Source organism: Fusarium oxysporum, chromosome 1 (assembly GCF_000149955.1).
Source record: "Fusarium oxysporum f. sp. lycopersici 4287 chromosome 1, whole genome shotgun sequence".
In the NCBI taxonomy this organism is placed as follows: Eukaryota; Fungi; Ascomycota; class Sordariomycetes; order Hypocreales; family Nectriaceae; genus Fusarium; species Fusarium oxysporum.
Window position 1 is genome coordinate 5,895,775 of NC_030986.1, and position 16,845 is coordinate 5,912,619.

General features: G+C 46.5%; 5 protein-coding genes across 5 annotated transcripts; 2 read left to right on the plus strand and 3 right to left on the minus strand.

The window, feature by feature from the left end:
* Positions 1–1,780: 1,780 nt before the first annotated feature.
* FOXG_01395 (uncharacterized protein) lies at positions 1,781–2,447 on the plus strand (the record flags this gene model as incomplete). The annotated part of the gene is made up of 3 exons (XM_018378212.1): positions 1,781–2,175; positions 2,224–2,289; positions 2,354–2,447. The coding sequence occupies 3 exons, from the start codon at positions 1,781–1,783 to the stop codon at positions 2,445–2,447; spliced, it is 555 nt and encodes a 184-aa protein (XP_018234090.1).
* Positions 2,448–4,602: 2,155 nt separating this feature from the next.
* FOXG_18088 (uncharacterized protein) lies at positions 4,603–5,544 on the minus strand (the record flags this gene model as incomplete). The annotated part of the gene is made up of 2 exons (XM_018398136.1): positions 4,603–5,318; positions 5,379–5,544. The coding sequence occupies 2 exons, from the start codon at positions 5,542–5,544 to the stop codon at positions 4,603–4,605; spliced, it is 882 nt and encodes a 293-aa protein (XP_018234091.1).
* Positions 5,545–7,448: 1,904 nt separating this feature from the next.
* Positions 7,449–9,128, plus strand: FOXG_18089 (uncharacterized protein; the record flags this gene model as incomplete). Its single annotated transcript, XM_018398137.1, has 1 exon — positions 7,449–9,128. The coding sequence occupies one exon, from the start codon at positions 7,449–7,451 to the stop codon at positions 9,126–9,128; it is 1,680 nt and encodes a 559-aa protein (XP_018234092.1).
* Positions 9,129–9,185: 57 nt separating this feature from the next.
* FOXG_01397 (uncharacterized protein) lies at positions 9,186–10,472 on the minus strand (the record flags this gene model as incomplete). Its single annotated transcript, XM_018378213.1, has 1 exon — positions 9,186–10,472. One exon carries the CDS (start codon positions 10,470–10,472, stop codon positions 9,186–9,188), a length of 1,287 nt encoding a protein of 428 aa, XP_018234093.1.
* Positions 10,473–11,931: 1,459 nt separating this feature from the next.
* FOXG_01398 (uncharacterized protein) lies at positions 11,932–13,517 on the minus strand (the record flags this gene model as incomplete). Its single annotated transcript, XM_018378214.1, has 6 exons — positions 11,932–12,162; positions 12,218–12,557; positions 12,608–12,697; positions 12,748–12,760; positions 12,813–13,045; positions 13,096–13,517. The coding sequence occupies 6 exons, from the start codon at positions 13,515–13,517 to the stop codon at positions 11,932–11,934; spliced, it is 1,329 nt and encodes a 442-aa protein (XP_018234094.1).
* Positions 13,518–16,845: the final 3,328 nt, after the last annotated feature.

Consider the following 16,845-nt stretch of genomic DNA (forward strand, 5'->3'; position numbering starts at 1 on the left):
ATATCGTAGCAGTTTGTTGTGGGCTACCTGTATCTTCGGCCTTAGACACTGACTATAAGGATCTTCTTGGCTGGTAGAGTACATGGTACCGATAGGAGTGTTGAAAACCTCCCCGGCCCGGCCGGTCTATGGTGCTCAGAACAATCCATTCTAAATGTCTAACATCCCGGCTGCAGGTCAACCCCATGTTGCAGGTATGTCTAGTCATCGAGCCTGCTCATTTGATACCGCAGGAGCCTTGTTTCGATTTTCGGTGTGGCCGGTACAAGGCGCCAACATGTTTGACAATTGGGTTGAAAATGGATGGAGCGCGACCCGTAGAGTTCCTTGAAGTGATCGTCATTTCTAACTAAGTTCTCTAGATCTCACTGTTAACCACAAAAGGCATATCTATTCACTGGAAAAGTAATGTTGAATAATGGAGGCGACTAAATTTTACTGCTTGTAAATTTGCATTATAAGCAATAAAATTAACATATCTATATAGATCCTGAGAAGATGCCTGGCAGCTAGATCTAATAATTATACACAGAACTAATATCCTTATTAACCGTATCAGCATCCTCAAGTTTAAGCTTCTGGTCAGTAAGTAGAGAGCCATGGACGGACATCACCATATACAGCAGAGGAAATCCTAGGCCTTGCATTAGTATATAAGTTGGTTCAATTGCAAATGATTTGTCGGCCTGTGTAATTGATCCAGGGCCATTGTATGATGCCTTTGTATTGCCAGACTCGCCTTTATTGTTGATATGAACTTGTTATGAGTGAATCGCATTGTATTGAATATGGTTCAGTAAGGACCAACGGCGGCAGGATACTGCAGCTTGAAGCACGAAAATAAGAAAAAGGGAGGCCGAAAGCTGATTGGCGACCAGTTGCGGCTGATGCCAGACCGCTATTTCTGAAGCCCTGCAGAGCTCAGTGAGAAGGTCAAACGCCGTGAGATGCAAGGCGCGCATTGAGCTTAGCAGAGCCTCATTCTAGCGAGGCAACTAATACGGTAACCAGAGCAAGGTTCCACTACAAAGGACGCTAAATACGCACTTCTCAACGCAGTCACACAGAATACCCTGCATTTTGCAGAAGATCAACGTGAACGATCCAACTGCCGATGTGACTCTCGCCATGGCATTGCCCTGTCATATCGTTGAGCCCCTTGCTAGCACCATCCTCCAAATACAAGGCTGGGTAAAGGGAGGGCAGCTACCGGATCAGTGAGTCAGGGCTCACGAGATATTTTGTCGAGCTGCAAACCTGGCAGGTATGAAAGAATAGCTTCTATTGAGCTACTTTGTATCCAGTGCCTCCAGCTCTGTGGGTAGCTCTTGGGATTCCAAAGTGTTAGATGCATGAGCAGCAGGAGCTCACGTTGACAAACATTGAATCCGAAGTGCCAGATGCCGTAACATGTTCGTCAACAAAAGGTAGGAATTGATACTTGGCTCACAGGTTCGACTGCTTGTTCACATCGAAGCAACAAGCCACAAGGCTCGAGCTATAGCCTTCTCTATCCAGGGCTTTCCATACATGCAGGGGCTGCATGGTACTGTCTCGGAAACCGCCGACTGAGTTGGCAATATCGATGATTACAACAGTTGTGGTCTGCGCTCATAGTAAGATAAAAGGCGTATTTAGGGGTTTTCATCAGTGTTAACTTGACCAACATGTTATAACCTTCTTGAACTCGTTACCTCTTCACGAAGGGCACTCTCAACAGTACCTTTCATGAAGATTTGTTAGAATGCAGTTACCACGTACGCCTGCCTTTATTGGAAATATGATGAAGTATTTCCGGAAACAGGATTTCCCGATACTAAGTCTAGACCAGGACTTGGTCTACATTTACTGGCAGAGATACCGCAACTCTAGCTTTACAGAGGAAATGAACGACGAAGGACTATTGCAGCTTCCGTATGCCACAAGCCTTTACATCACAAGGTCTATGTGTAAACCACTATTTATCTTAGAACTTGAAGGGAATGGTCTCGACGACATCCGATGCTTAAGAAAATGGATGGCAGATACATATAAGGCCATTTTATGCCGCAAACCATCTACGTATCTGATCCGTGCCCTCTTGCTTGCTGTACTCTGCTTTCAGCGTGAAGGCGAATTTGCCCAGGCTTCGAAGGCCTTTGAGCAAGCAACGTCTATCTTCCGTACTGTTTCATCGTAAGTCTTTGTTTATTAATTAGGGAGTTTCACTGATTTTTATCCTAGGGGCTGGGATGAACTCTCCATTGAGGATCAGCAGGAACTCACTCTGATCTTCTGGGAGCTTTCTAAGTATGCAGGAAGTGGGCCATTTCTGGTAGCAAAGTAGCTAACCGTTTATCTTTGCCCTGTGTAGGTTTTTGGAGCTAGACAAGCTTGGCTTCGACCCGCCTCTGCTTGACACCTGCGACTTGCGAACAGCGACACAAGCTTTCTTGTCCGGCTTGTGACGCACTCCCAAGGACTATACGCCCGGCAACAGCACCGCAAAGGTAGGTTATTGGATCTTGCTTCCTCATTCCATGTCATTGGCTAATAGAAGGTGCCCGTTTCAGCTATGACTCTGCCCCTTGACTTGGGATGGGACAAAGTACAATTTCTGGTATACGATGTCCAATATCATGAATTGTGGAAGCTTTAAAGGGAATCCTCAATATGTGAGTCTTGAATAACAGATCCTGGATGCCCTCACGAACGCGCACGTTTCGATCTGCGTTCATATCAACAACATGGTTTTACCGACCACAGATTTCGACATCATCCAGAAGGGTTCAAAAGCGTTGAATTTATCGATATACAAATTTAAGCGACGCTGAATGCTTCCTCCGCAAACTTCACCTATTGAGTCAGATCGTGACTTGGTGGCAAGCTGTTAGAGGCATACAAATTTGAACAGGCCATAGCGTCTTACTCGCGCGAAGTGGTTGCGAATTAATTTGTCAACCCTGCCCAACGGCCCACTAATCTGACCCCGACGCTAGATTGACGCTCGAATAGTTGTTTCGGAGCTGATAACAGCTTGCGGCTATTTGCTAAGGTGTAGTTGACCCAGCTCCCTTGGCCCGAGTTTCTATTCTGATGTTCAGATGGTTGGAAGGTTATGCCGATCATGCCGATAGTCCATTTCACTTCCCCCCAAAACTTGTTGTCGAGAGTTGTAGACATCCATTCCTTGGTTTTCCTCCAAGCTTATGTTCAAGCTGCAAGTCAAGGTGAATATCTGATCGCGTGAAACATTGCCTTTGTAGACAATACGTGAGACATCATCCCCAAGGATTCGTGTCCCAGGCCGATTGACCGTAGTACATAGGATCAGAGTTACATTGACTTGAGTAAAACGAGTTTGGATCTTCGCCATTTCTTTGGTTTCTGTAAAACTCAGAGGGCTGTAAACAGTCGATCGTGGAGAATTGTGGCGTTGTTTCCGGTTTTTCTCTTTGTAATACCCTGGAGGATAACCCTTCAGGTAGTGTTGGGTATGATAGAGAAGGTCCTATGAGATCCAGAGACGGGTATTGTTTAGAAGATGGCCCAAGCTGGACCCAACACTCCCTCTCCCTAACTATCTGGTCTCTTTCCTCAATCACCTGGTCTCTCTCTTTGATCAACTTATCTCGCTCTTTTATCACCTGGTCAAGTCTTTCCAAAAGGTCGGCCATTTCTGCATTAGGGTTCTGTGCAGACAAAATGCAACCCTTCTTCTCTAAGTCTGCGATTTGCTTTTTCTTCCTCTCGCGGAACTTCTTCGCGGCCTCGCGATTTCTCATTTGCCTCCCTTTTCGACGGATCTCTTCCTTCGGTGGAATCTGCATGGCGATAGTATTCAGAGGTGAGACTGATCAAAATCATAAATCGCAAAAGTCGAGAATCAGGACGTACTCAGACCCCAGAGTGGAGAGGGAAAGAGAAGGGAACGGTTGTGGGGAGAAATTTGGAAAGGTGGAGGAGAGAACTTGGCATATGCTGAACAATTTTTGCCAGGACAACTGAGATTCGGATTAGGAAGACGGGGACGGGCTTTAGTACTTACTTATGGATCGAATCACACCATGTTATCGACTGCCAATCAGCTTTCTCCCAGAAGATTCAAGGGTTAAGTGCTTGTAATCTACCTAACCGCTGCTACAGTGGGGAAGCTAAATGATGTGAGCGGCTAGTAATCCGGACTACGACGACTACCAGAAGCCAAAAGCTAACCTGGCAAAGATCCAAGCAAGAGGCGGATTTCGTCCCACCACCGAGCGTATGTAGGTCTTAATTACTTGGAAGCCGGTAAATTGAGTTATTTATAAAAGGAATTGTACTCTAATTCAATGGGACCGTGAGGATATTGCAAAGCATTTTAAATTACAAATGTTTAAATTATTACTCTCAGCTAGTAGTGTATATCGGGTATGGTGAAGAAACAGCGAGGGAAGTCATGGCGATCCAAGACCACTGCAATGCGCTTTTGGCACCAGTTGCTTGAGGGAAAAGACGGTAGGACGCAATATAAAGTGGCTTTCGCCCTTACGTCTGTTCGAAGATTCAGTACTCTTCGTAACCATGCCCTAAACTCCCAGAGACTGACTTGTCTCAATGTACTCAAGTACCCCAGTCATGAGTTTAGCATGAGCTCAGACCCCGATCGCCTTGAACTCCATCCAAAACAGCAGCATGTCGTGGGTATTCGACTGTATTGCACCTGTGATTGTCTTTGAACTTGCGAATCATGGGTACTGAACTGCAGACAATAACAATATTGCTTTCAATTGATAAAAGCAATATGCCATTTGCCAACAAGGGCGTTGAGTCATTGTTTTTGAGACCAATGACCAGAATGACAAACCGGCCCACAACAGCCCCTAGCGGGAATATCCCGCTGCCGACAGAAACAACTACTCTCATTCTATTATTCCGCGACTTGGTATTGCGAAGGGTGTAAGCTAGCATAGAAAACATAAATACCATGTCTGCCAAAGCCCCGATAACCGCTTGTGCCACATACATAGCATAAACTCTGCCAAGGTGAAGCGAGCAGGGAGCCTGAGGCTGTTCACACTCGATAACTTCAAGCAAGAGAACTACCCACAGAGCGGCGAAGGGGCAGGTTATCAAAGACGCCACAGTCCAGATGGCAAAGGCGGGGTATCGATACCAAAGCCTTTCCAATACCGCGTAGTAGATGACACAGGTCACCAGTTTGGCAAGGACTGTGCCTGGGATGACAACTAGGTTGGCAACAAGAATTTCCCAAGTAGCATTGTTCACGGTGCCATTGTGTATGCCAGCGAGGGTTATGGCCCCGGCTATCGTGAACATCCAGGCAAGAAGGATCATATCTTTGATATAAATCAGCAGCTTTCACTACCATAACGCAGCCTATATTAGAAATCACCTACAATGCTGAATGCGCCAATCGTGGAGAATGAAATATGCAGTGTAGAGACACGCCGCCAGTAAGGCTGTAGAAGCGGTGTATGCAATGCCAGAAGTGCAATACATCGCATTAATATTAATCAAACCCTTCTGCGGTATATCACTGCCACTGATTCGAGGGTACTCCATCATTGGGTGCACAATGGTTCAGGTGAATAACAGTAGTTAGGTAGTGAATGCGAGCTCTGGCATGGGGACCTCTTGAGATATCAAGCTTTACTCAGCAGTTAGCACTCAGATCTTTATTTTCCAATGTCTTATTTCTTTCATACAATACTCGTCCCTGATACTGCTTTTTATCATCTCTGTGCTGGAAGGCATGATCATTAGTCATCCTCAAGAGTGTTTTCTCTTCCCTCGGCAACCATTCACGCCGGAGATCGTTTCCCGATAGAGCCAGGATCACGAAACTTTGTTTGTTAGGTTAAGTCCTCCATGCCAGATAACTAAGAAGTACTCAGACACCGGTTGGCAAGCGAGGGTTGGTACCTACCGGCTTGTCCGGATCCTCTGGAGACCCCGGCTACCTAGGGTCTTTGGTCTTGCCAAATGATGACACCAACACTTGAATCGCGTGAAAATGGTTTCACTAGAGATGATCCCCGATCAAATAGCCAACCTGGACGGGGGTGGCGGCTCGGAATATGGGGTCACCCTTGACTGGACCTGCAGGTCTTCATTCCGGTACCCCATGCCTGGCATGTTGGTCAAAATTCCACTTTCCCTGCACCACCAACACCGCGGCCACGGTCAAGCTACGTACAGTAACAGCACAGACAAGAGCTGAGTTTTGAGGGCTGCGCCTCTTTCCATTCGACACCCGCCTCGTCGTATCCCGTGCGGACGGCGTCGCAGCTACCGCGTTCTGAACCCAACATTGGGGACGGCAGGCGTTAAGTCCATTGGGCCGCACACCTTGATGAGAAATGGAAAATAAAAGCAAGAACGAGAAAAACAGCAAGAATTAAGAGACAAGCCGATAACTAAGTTCACATAGAAATTAAGCTTCAGTAGCTCAGAGTTGACTTTTGCATCAGGCCTAGAGAACAGAAAGTTAAGATAAGTTTGGAGTCTTTTAGTGTGATGCCTATGCTTTTCTCCAGTCTTTAACTCAGCCAATGTTGGTTGTATTGCAATGAGAAATTTGGCCACAGCAAAGGCTTGGCCAGCCAACACTGAAAAGCCTTGAAGTTTTTCAATATCATCGTGTCTACGTAGTAGTTTGTGAAATTGTTCGGTAAAGAACTCCTCCATGAGGGAGTTTAGCTGAGTGCAGAAAATAAGTCAGTTACGTAGTTAAGTCGACGAAACAGGGGAGTCAGCAGGTTGAGTTGAGGAAACAGGGGAGTCACTCGAAGCGGGGAAGAAGAACAAGGGTGTTAGTATACGTGCGTACCCGAGCTGATAGCTGATGCTTGCGTCGCGCGCCTTACCTTATTAGTTATAGAGTAACTTCTCCAGCCTTATCTCCAATCAATCTAACACAAGTGTGAGACTAGCGTTCTCCAACCACCAGCATTAAGTTGTTATCTGGGGGCGTGTAATATTACACATCTGCAAAAAACAAGTATCTGCAGGGGAAGTATGGAGTAGAATGTGGGCAGCAATGGCGGGCCAGGATAGGCCCAGTTTGAGACAAACCAAAGAGTTTGCAAGGGACTACAGTAGAGACACATACTAATAATACCCTAGCATAAATCTTACAGCACCTCTTACAGCAATTCTACAGCAATTCTACAGCAATTCTACAGCAATTCTACAGCAATTCTACAGCAATTCTACAGCAATTCTACAGCAATTCTACAGCAATTCTACAGCAATTCTACAGCAATTCTACAGCAATTCTACAGCAATTCTACAGCACCTCTATAATAATTCTATAACAATCTCTTTAATACAACTCTCGGGTTATGGATACCCCAGAGTTAAGTGTTGCCAGAGAGAAGCCTCTTAGGAATCATTGCCTTTCAGGTGCAGAGGCGTGGTTGAAACTCAAGCCGAAAGTGCGTCTTTTATGTCCGCGTGAACAAAAGATGCTCCAAGGACTTCTTGATGGGCTATGCAAGCCCGACATCTGTCATGGGTTAATGAGCGCACAAAATCAACGCTATGCCAAGGTCCTGCTTGCCATGCAACATATTATTCAAACATCACATGGTGCGGCAGTTCTTTGTGCAGCAAGGCTTGGATTGTCCGCACTTAGTAACATGAGAAAGGAGAACCTCTTGTCATTGATACAAATGATTGAAGAGAGGTCTTCCTTATTTTCATCTCCTGAACTCGAGATTCTCTTTCGAGAACGCAATTTCCAACGTCTAAGCGCAGATCCTTCAAGACAAATTCCGAGTGAGCCGCAACTGCTTACATCAACGACCCATGTCACGGCGGAGAAAAGTCGTGACGGTATTCGTGCTCATGACACCCCAGGTCTTGGAGGTCCAGGACCGGAAATCTCCACAGAGACGCAAGGCTCTTCAGACACAATTTTTCTGCTCTGTGTTGGCACAACCGCTGATGAAGACGTTTCGAAAGGCGATATGATAGGAGTCCGCCTCAACTTGCTTGATATCGAAACACTCCACAAAGATGTAGCACCCATCTTGGAAGGAAAATTACTAAAGCAGATAAAAGAGTCCTCCGGCAAAGCATTTATCAAAAAAGACCTCGACTATACAATAATCCATCAAGCGATTCTAACTATGCTATTTGCTCGCGCAAGGGACCGCGTTGAAGCTGAGTTCAAGTCGTGGAAATGGCTGGTATCCAATGTACTAGGAAATACTTTGCTGAGCTACATCATGGAAAAGAAAGCATCAAGTGTCTTGATTTTGTTGGCAAACAGCCATGGCGATTGGGAAACATTGTCGATGGACGACCTTTACAGCCATCTTCAAATGCTGTCAGCAGCCCACGGGAGCCTTTCTATCTGTCCGAGTGAGACGGAGAACCGGTCGGCAGCTTGCAAAATAGCAGACATACGCATTCTGGATATGATTGCTCGAGATGCTGATTGGAAATACTCTTACCGTCCAAGGACTTGCTTCGGCATGGGGAAGTGTACTTTGCCTAGTACACTCATAAAGCGGATGGCGACCAAACGTGGCTATAGCTGTGGTGGTGCTGATGTTAAAATCGTTGAAAGCACGATGCGAGACAACCTGGAATGTATTGAAACTCCACAATCCAACTCAGAGCCGTTCGAATTCGTGCCTGACATAAGACAGCCAAGGTTTTTCCATCAGGAATACATTGAATCGTTGCAAAAGTTGGGCGAGTATCGCGTCTTTATCTCACGACGCCAGGTTATTGAAATCGCGTTCACAACAGTCAATCATGACATGGAGCCTCCACATTTCGCCGCTGAAAAGGCGACACCAAATCACTTCAAATGGTTCTCAGACGATCCTAAGAAGCGAAAACAAAAGCTGGAAGAACTAAAGGACTTTGCATTGTATCAAAACTCTCGTCTCCTGAACCATCCCGACAATATGGAGAAGTTCGGATCCGTCCACGTCGGGATACGCCTGGATATCGGAGTTTCTGAACTAAACGGTAATGGAAGGTTTTTTGTGTCTGAACCCACGAGATTTCCTATGGCAGACCAGCTAGCTAACCTCATTCTTGATCGGCCACATGTTGCTATTGCAAGAGTTTGGGGGGAATCAATGATCGAGCAACATAGGCGCCGCATTAGGGGCGAAAAGCAGATATAATTAAATCAGCATGAGTCTTAGAGACGATAGTCGAGCTATGCAATAAAAAGAGCATGATCAGATCTGTAACTTGTGTTTCTCCAGGTATCTCTCGGTGGGCTCCTTCCAACGTTTGAGTGCTCTCGAAGCCTTGAACTCTTCACAGTCCGATTTTCCTACCAGTTGAACTTTCAATAGAGTTTTCCCTCCTTTAAACCTATGGCTATGAATCTTAAAGCACTGCTCCGGAACTTTAAGACGTTCAAGACTCTCCTTCTCGCGCAATCCCGGGTGACTTTGCCAGTAAGTCTCGACAGCCGCAGGATATTCCTTCTGGATGTCCACCTCGCTCTTCCATTCTCCGTCACAAGAGTCGTAGAGAATGAAGAATTCGAATACCGCTTTTTTATATTTCGGAGTCTTCCGATGGCTGAATATCATCTGCGGAACTGGGTCTGAATCACTAGAAGCTGACATTTCCCAGCACCCTGTTGATGTCTCCGGATATAGTGCTTCTGCTTTCGATAAAGTAATAACCTCAGGCAACCTGAAATGTGCCTTCCATCTATCTTTGAGCTCGGTTAAATATGATATCATGGCGGGGGTGCCTGTGAAATAGGGTTCTCCAACTCGCCAGATAACACAATTCTTCTTCCATCGAGGTTGCTGAGGCATAATTTTGAAGACCTTCTCGCAAACCTCAGCGTGCGGGCGACCTGGGACGTCTTCTCGGGACTCCCAGAATGTGTTGAGAGTAAAAGGGGCCTCAATCTGAACCTTTTCTTCTGCTACCCAGCCAGAACGGCCGTTTCGTAAATGGCAAAAGAGAAAGAATTCACCATAAACTGAGTACTTGAGGATGGAATGAAGATCTCTAGCAAGATCTACCCATGTGAGATCTAGTAGGTCATCAGGGGCTTCTGATGCCTTGTCCTGATCTGACATGGATGCTTCTATCCCATTATCGACGCGGCTAGTGCTTGCTTGCGAAACCGCAGTCTCGTCGATATCGGGCTCAGAAGCACAAGAGTTTGAGGCGTCGGGCTCTTGATTCGTAGGCTCTTCTGGGATTCTATCTTGGCTTGCCGTCGGGGCATCTGTCTCATCTTCTAGATCGCTCGCAGCTGTTTCGAGAATCTTAGTCTTGTGAAGATCGGGGTCAGGAGCAGACGCGTGGGAGGTATCGGGGTCTTGGTCAACATCGTCGTCTGCTGTTTTGTCTTCGTTCGCTGCTGGGGCATCTGTCTTGTCGTCTGGAACCTCTGCAGTTGCGTGGGGAGGTTCAGTCTTGCCCGGATTTACGCGCCCTCTCTTGGTCTTGCGCCGTTCGGAGGTTCTGTCAGCGGGCGGTCTTTTCCGACTCATGCTAAATATATGCCTGCGAGGTTTGATGTCGTGAGTGTGATGAAGGAGGGAGGCTTGGTCTTCTTTTATGTTATGCAGAACCATCCTTCATTACCGTGCACTCGATGACTGTCCTTTTAGTGGCTGTTTTCCTTGCGATTCATTGGCTGTAGCCAGTAACGAAAAAGATTGGTCGGAGAGAGTGTTGGGAGTCGCTCCTAAACGCCCCCGCACGGTGTCCAACCCTGTAACCGAAATGGCACACCGACGGTTGGTAGGGTTTGAGAGTCGCCTCGTCAAATCAGGCAAAAGGGTGTGAGGTTGGTGACAAGGTGAGGGAATGTCAACACGCAGTATAGATGCTCCCAGGGCAAGGGGAGAAAGATAAAAGCCCAACCATTGGCTGCGCAGCTTGCCGATCGCAAGTTTTCGGTTTGAGCTAGGATTTGGGACGCACTAATCAGCAAGCAACCAGAAGGTAGGCCAAAGCCCACTACATAACAGTGAGCCCGCGGAACAGGACCAGGAAATGTAACATCAAGTCCACATCTATCAGAAAACAACGTGAAGGAATATTTGTAACATTACAGAAGATTCATATCTGAAAAGAATTGAACTTTATGCTATTATACTGAAATCTACTGGATACTACTTCTGACGTTTTTATAACCCCCTGGGGTTGAGCTGTATAAGCTTGGACTTTGATTGTGGTACGAACGAACAAAGGGAGTCCAGTGGTTGTCACCCCCTCTCCAAACTCCACAGGTTCTCAGCCCGATTTTGAAGGCACCGCTTCTAATGTTCATCTGGCGCAGTGTTACCCCATTGACGCCTTGTCACCTTTGCTTCCGTCGTCACCGTGGCTAGCACGTGAATCTATCGTTTTCAGATAATTGACCAAGGCAAGAGGAAAAGTAATAAGAGATGATTCACTGGGCTCCTTCCACCATGATGAGAAACAAATGTGCTTTCTATCCATCTACAAAGCCATTCCGAGATTTATCAGCAGTGGCGGCGCGTGACATTGGCAGTGGGACATGCAGGTGCATCTCGCTCCATTCTCGAGAGGATTGAACGAGGATATGGGTCTCGTTCCTTTCAGCCATCACTAATGAGCCCCCGCCTGATACACTAAGAGTGGCGCATAAGTGCATGCACAGGCATGCTGTTTGCTAACGCTAAGCCCCTGTTGCTATCTGCGCTAGACTCCACAGAATGACAGGCAGGCGAGTCTTTGATCCATGAGTACTGTTCCTTGATTCGTGGTTGTTGCTACTGTTGGTAATATTTCCTTCTACGCCTTCATCACTTTGAAACCATGGGTTGCATGGCAGAGAGATACTAGATGGATAAACGAGTTATGCAGAGCTGTGTCATACTAAAGCTTTATATTTTTCCAGTTTATTCAAGGTCCGAACATACAATTCTAGTGGCAAAAGACATCTTATAATTCTTGAGCGAGTCAATCGAGGCATCAAGTCTATGGTTTCTTGCACACAACTACAAAATGTGTCATATAAGGTTTGACTGTTGTCATCTGCAACTCATTGCGCAAATTCGTAGTAAATAGCTGACATTCCTCCTCACTCCATCCCAGATTCTTAATGGCTGGACGAAGGATGGACCCTTCTATGTCATAAGTAAATGCCTTCCAAGCTAACCTTCCTAACTCCTGCTGCTGCAGCGATGTATGCCAAGGCCCAATCGGTACCTGTGATAACTCAAACTTAGTTATTTTCAAGGTTCACTGGACGCCATTGACTTACCTTGTAGCGATTTCTCTTGATGTCACTGAAACCGGCATCCCGTAGCAAACTAAGCTGTTGTCTGGAGTCGATCATCTCGAAATCCGCCCCTCGCCTTGCACCAGCCTCTCTGAATAGGTCTCCCCATTGCACCATAAAACCATCCTTTGGTAACTCTTCCTCTCCTTTAAGCTTAATGGCTTCTTCGTGGAACTCTGCAACCCCTCCGGGTTTCAAGACGTTAAAGACCTGTTCTAGAAACTCGCGCCAGTGACTGATTCTCCCTTTAAGTTCGCGGAAATGTACAAAGTCCATTGAAGATGTTGAAAAGTCTTGAAGATCGAGGCGTTCTACGGTCTGACTGCATTAATGTTAACGCTGATCAAGTGTAAGACGTCCATATAGCCTCACAAAGTCAGATTAGGCGGAACCCATTCAGGTGTCGAGGTTGACAGGTCAACACTAATAACATCAAGACCAGGATGCTCATCTGCAAAGTCCCTTGAATTAGGTTAGTCAAGTACCATTCAAATAGGTTGAAGAGCGCATACATAGCCCAGTTTCCTAGATGAATCTGTTGGCATACTTATCATATCATAGGGGGGTCATATAATACCGCCTGCTGATCCAACATCAAGAGCGCACTTGTGACCATTAGCAGCGAGGACATTGGCTAAAGCAATGGGACGCAAACTAACCCGGTAAGTAGAAGGGATCATTGTCTCGCAAGTGCCGAATAAGTTAGAATAAAGCTCGTGACTTCCATACCCAGTTAACATAGGACATTTCTTCATGGTATTAGCTAACCTTAGTTCCCATGCCTCAGTTCTTTTCTGATCATGTGGCTGCCTGTGCCGCCGACTTAGCAAAGGTCTCTCAGTGTATAGCACTTCTATTACCATTCATTAATCGGATATTCTCGGCCCCATAAGCTTTCGGTCTTGATGTCTCCAGGTTCGATCGGCTTTGTGGAACATGTGCTCTCGTCGTCTGCAATACCTTCATCTGTGAGACCCTCATCTGTAAAATCGTCGTCTATACCCTCATCTGTGAGATCTTCATTTCTGGCCCTGCTGCCTTCGGTGCTGTGGTTGGTTGCGATGTCGCCGTGGGGAATGTTGCCATTTGCAATCGCATTTTCGAGCACCCCCTCAGGCTTGCTCTTCTTGAATCTGATATCGAGGGATCTAAATACGTCGTTCGAGATATCTAGAGTCGGGTGAGCTGTTGAAAGGTCGCAATGAGGTCGTAGTCCTTCGTCTCCCAGCGTGTTTGAACGTGATCGTTTGCGACTGAGGCTGTGGGTAGCTGGTAGGAGCATCGCGGCGAGGGGAGACAAAAGAATGTCGATGGACAAGGCCAATAAAGCGAATAATAAAAGCCGGTTGATGGAGAGCCTCTGAAAATGGGATCTCACGGAAGTTGCTATGGACTGGTGCTTTTATGCTTGCCATGGCCGAGGATTCCAAGAGAAACTAAATCGTCAGCTAATCTCTTAGGCGAACAAAAGCGTGACATACCGATCGTCCACGAACACCGCGATTCAGACAGGCTAATACCAATAGCGCCGGCCGCTTGAGTTGCGATTGGATTCGGCAATTCCGATTCCGGCATCGTGTATGACAATTCTACCTGACCCTGGCTAACTGATCTCAATTGAACAGATGGGGAGCCGGCCGCACTATGCAAGGGGGAGCCTATCGAGAGCACCATTGTGGAGAAGAGACCTACAAGGTTGTTCAGCCGACTAACTCTGACTATTCTCAATATCCTGGAAAAGGGCTACTTAGAATCTAAAGGTGGCGGCTGGAGCGGGAAAGACACATCACACAGTTCAAGCCACAGCATCGAGACAGCTTCTCTGACAACGAGGACCGTCAGAGGGTGGGGCTCGGATTACCAGTCAGAAAAGAACTTCTGGCCAAGCTCTTTCCCTATGTTTATCTCTCTGCCGTGAGGTCAGTCCTCTTGACGGGTTTGCCCTGTTTACTTTTGACTTTATGGTCTCGATGCTGGTGGCCAACAACCAAAAGGACAATCATACAAGAAAATGGGAGGATATCAATGTTCTCAAAGAGGCTTTGACTCAGTGCAGTTGTAAGCCTCCCATGCATACATGGTGACGTAAAATCGCAGCGATATCCACAGCTCAAGAATTTGTTTACGTTTATATCAAGCATTCAAGTGCTAGGGAAGCCTCGACCTTCAAGCACACACTCAAGGGGTGTGTAGATAATAGTGATAAAAAGAAAGGTCAACATCAATCCTATCCGCCTTGAAGCAAGCTCTGTTTCTCTTCGTCCAATACTGGTTTCGACCTATATAAGCCCCTTAATTTTAGTAGCCAGACCCGGATAAGGACGAAGGTTTCGCCCAAATGCTAGAACATCGAATCTTTCCTGTTCTCAAAGATTGGAGGCTTGCTCGTAATGTACACTTCAACCTTTGGTTTATATACAGGAATCCGAGTTTCCTGAGAAACTTTCTCAGCCTGGCACAGTCAGTATACGGCGAGAGACAGAACAAGAAACTACGCACAGTGAATCTAAGCTCTGTCATAACGCGTACTTATACGGATAGATTGGTTTGTTTATCCATGGTTCGCTGGTTTGCATGTAGAGAGTGGCCTGAGTATAAGACAGAGCTAAACTTGTACTGAAAGCTAAAGTTATGGGCTGCAGGGAGAAAGCCAAGTGCAAAAGCAAAGTCGAATAAGTAGGGTAACTTTACGCAGGGGGGTTGCGTGGAGTAAATAAGGCAGGCAGGGGATGCTGATGGTGCAGCAGTGGAACTTTGCTCCCAGTTCTGCCTAAGTCTATATTTCCACACCCGGGCCTGCATATCTGCAAAGACTCTTACTGGTACCAAGCCGTCGTCGAAGATGTCACCTCGGTGACTCCTTGTTGTTGAGTAACCAAAGGATCGCCTTATTTTATAGGCCTTTTACTGGACTACTATGTATGTATGTATGTATGTATGTATGTATGTATGTGTATTTTTCGTCTGGGTGGCTGTAACGAAGCCAAATCTCCTACTGGAGCAAAAGACGTGCTGAGCTAGCTAGGTACAGGATACCCCGCTTCCTTCACCATCCAGCATACCAATGGCACAAAAGGTGCTGTATTTCTCAAGCCCGTCACCCGTCAGCGGGTTCGAGGGCAATCTATTGTCGAACTTTTTCCACCGACCAGAATTCTCTCGCGCATCACTACATCTGCTGACGCAGTCCACAATCTCCAGTAACCAAGTTGTAGCTCGTAGTCGACTGTCGCGGCGGCAGGGAAAAACCTCGGGAAGGGATCAGAGGCCGACGGTGCGGCTTGCCTTTAAAGGAGAAAAACCCATCGCAATCGGCGTCGTTGATCGGAAGGATGTCGCTACGAATGCCCGGGGCATCGCCCTCCGATATCTAAGGCGTTCTGGTTCTGAGGTGCCGCCATTAGATCCGACAAAGGTGTTGTCAGAGAAGGCGAACTCTCCAAAATTCCTTCTCTGAAAACTGCTGTTAGGGAGCCGATAGCGTCCCCGCAGTTTTTGTGTGGTCGCGTGGCCTGCAGAAAATCCCGCTCCTAGCACCGCACTAACAGTGCGTGCCAAGAAAGAATTTTTACAGGAGAGAGTTGTTTACTGGACTACTTAGATGGAAGGAGGGCGTGCCTAGGGTAGGTTCGATTAGATTATCTTAATCCTCCTCTTACTATTACATCTACCTCAACGCTTTGCTTCGGCTTTAAAACAAATAACAAAAGTCACTCTTATATTGCTAAGGTTAAGATATCAGAAGCGCACCTAAGATAAGATAATAGCTATATAGCTTAAGTGGTTTAGAGTGGTACTATGAACTGGTAGCACTCGTACGCACACAGTGTCAGACTTAGCAAGATAGACGCCAAACTCTACTAACGAGATCTTAATAACTTATAATATTAGAAATATAGCACTTTAGGGATTAGCAATATGTTGGTGGGAACTTCGTCCGAAACTGCCGTGATAGAAGAAATAAACTCTAATTCTATTTTGTAATCTATATACTTGCCTGAATATATATAACCCGTGCTTTGTGTTAATACATGTAATCATCTTCTGGTGCTATTAGAATCTCGACTCTCGCGCATCCGACGAGATGTCAAATCCCAGCCTGGCGTGCATGTTACATATACAAGATCGCTTCGAGTCATGGAGCCAATACTTTACAATAAGCAATAAACATATCTGCCGTAAGCAGGGCAAAGATATAAGGACACAAAAGACCCCTACCATGCGCGCTGACCCAAAAGATCCCTAGGGATGGAACGCGACGACACTTACATGAGACCTTTCATGCCGGCTGGGGGGCATTTATGATGTAGATGCATAGATGTACACCCTGATCTATCGCTACGAATTGAACCATTTCATCGATCCCCAGATGCACAGTAGGTGCAGGGCTGAGAGAAAATATGACGAACCTGCCGGGCTAGTTGCATCCAATGCCGTGTCGATGAGTCGCACGAGACAAACGAACCTGAATCCATGTCGAGCTTTCCAGACACAGACATCGCCATATCTCAAGCCGATGAATCGACCTTCAACATCAGGCTTGGATAGACATAGTAAACGTCTAGACCCTTCAGATCAAGGCAACCCCAGAAAGTGTATTAGGTGACTGT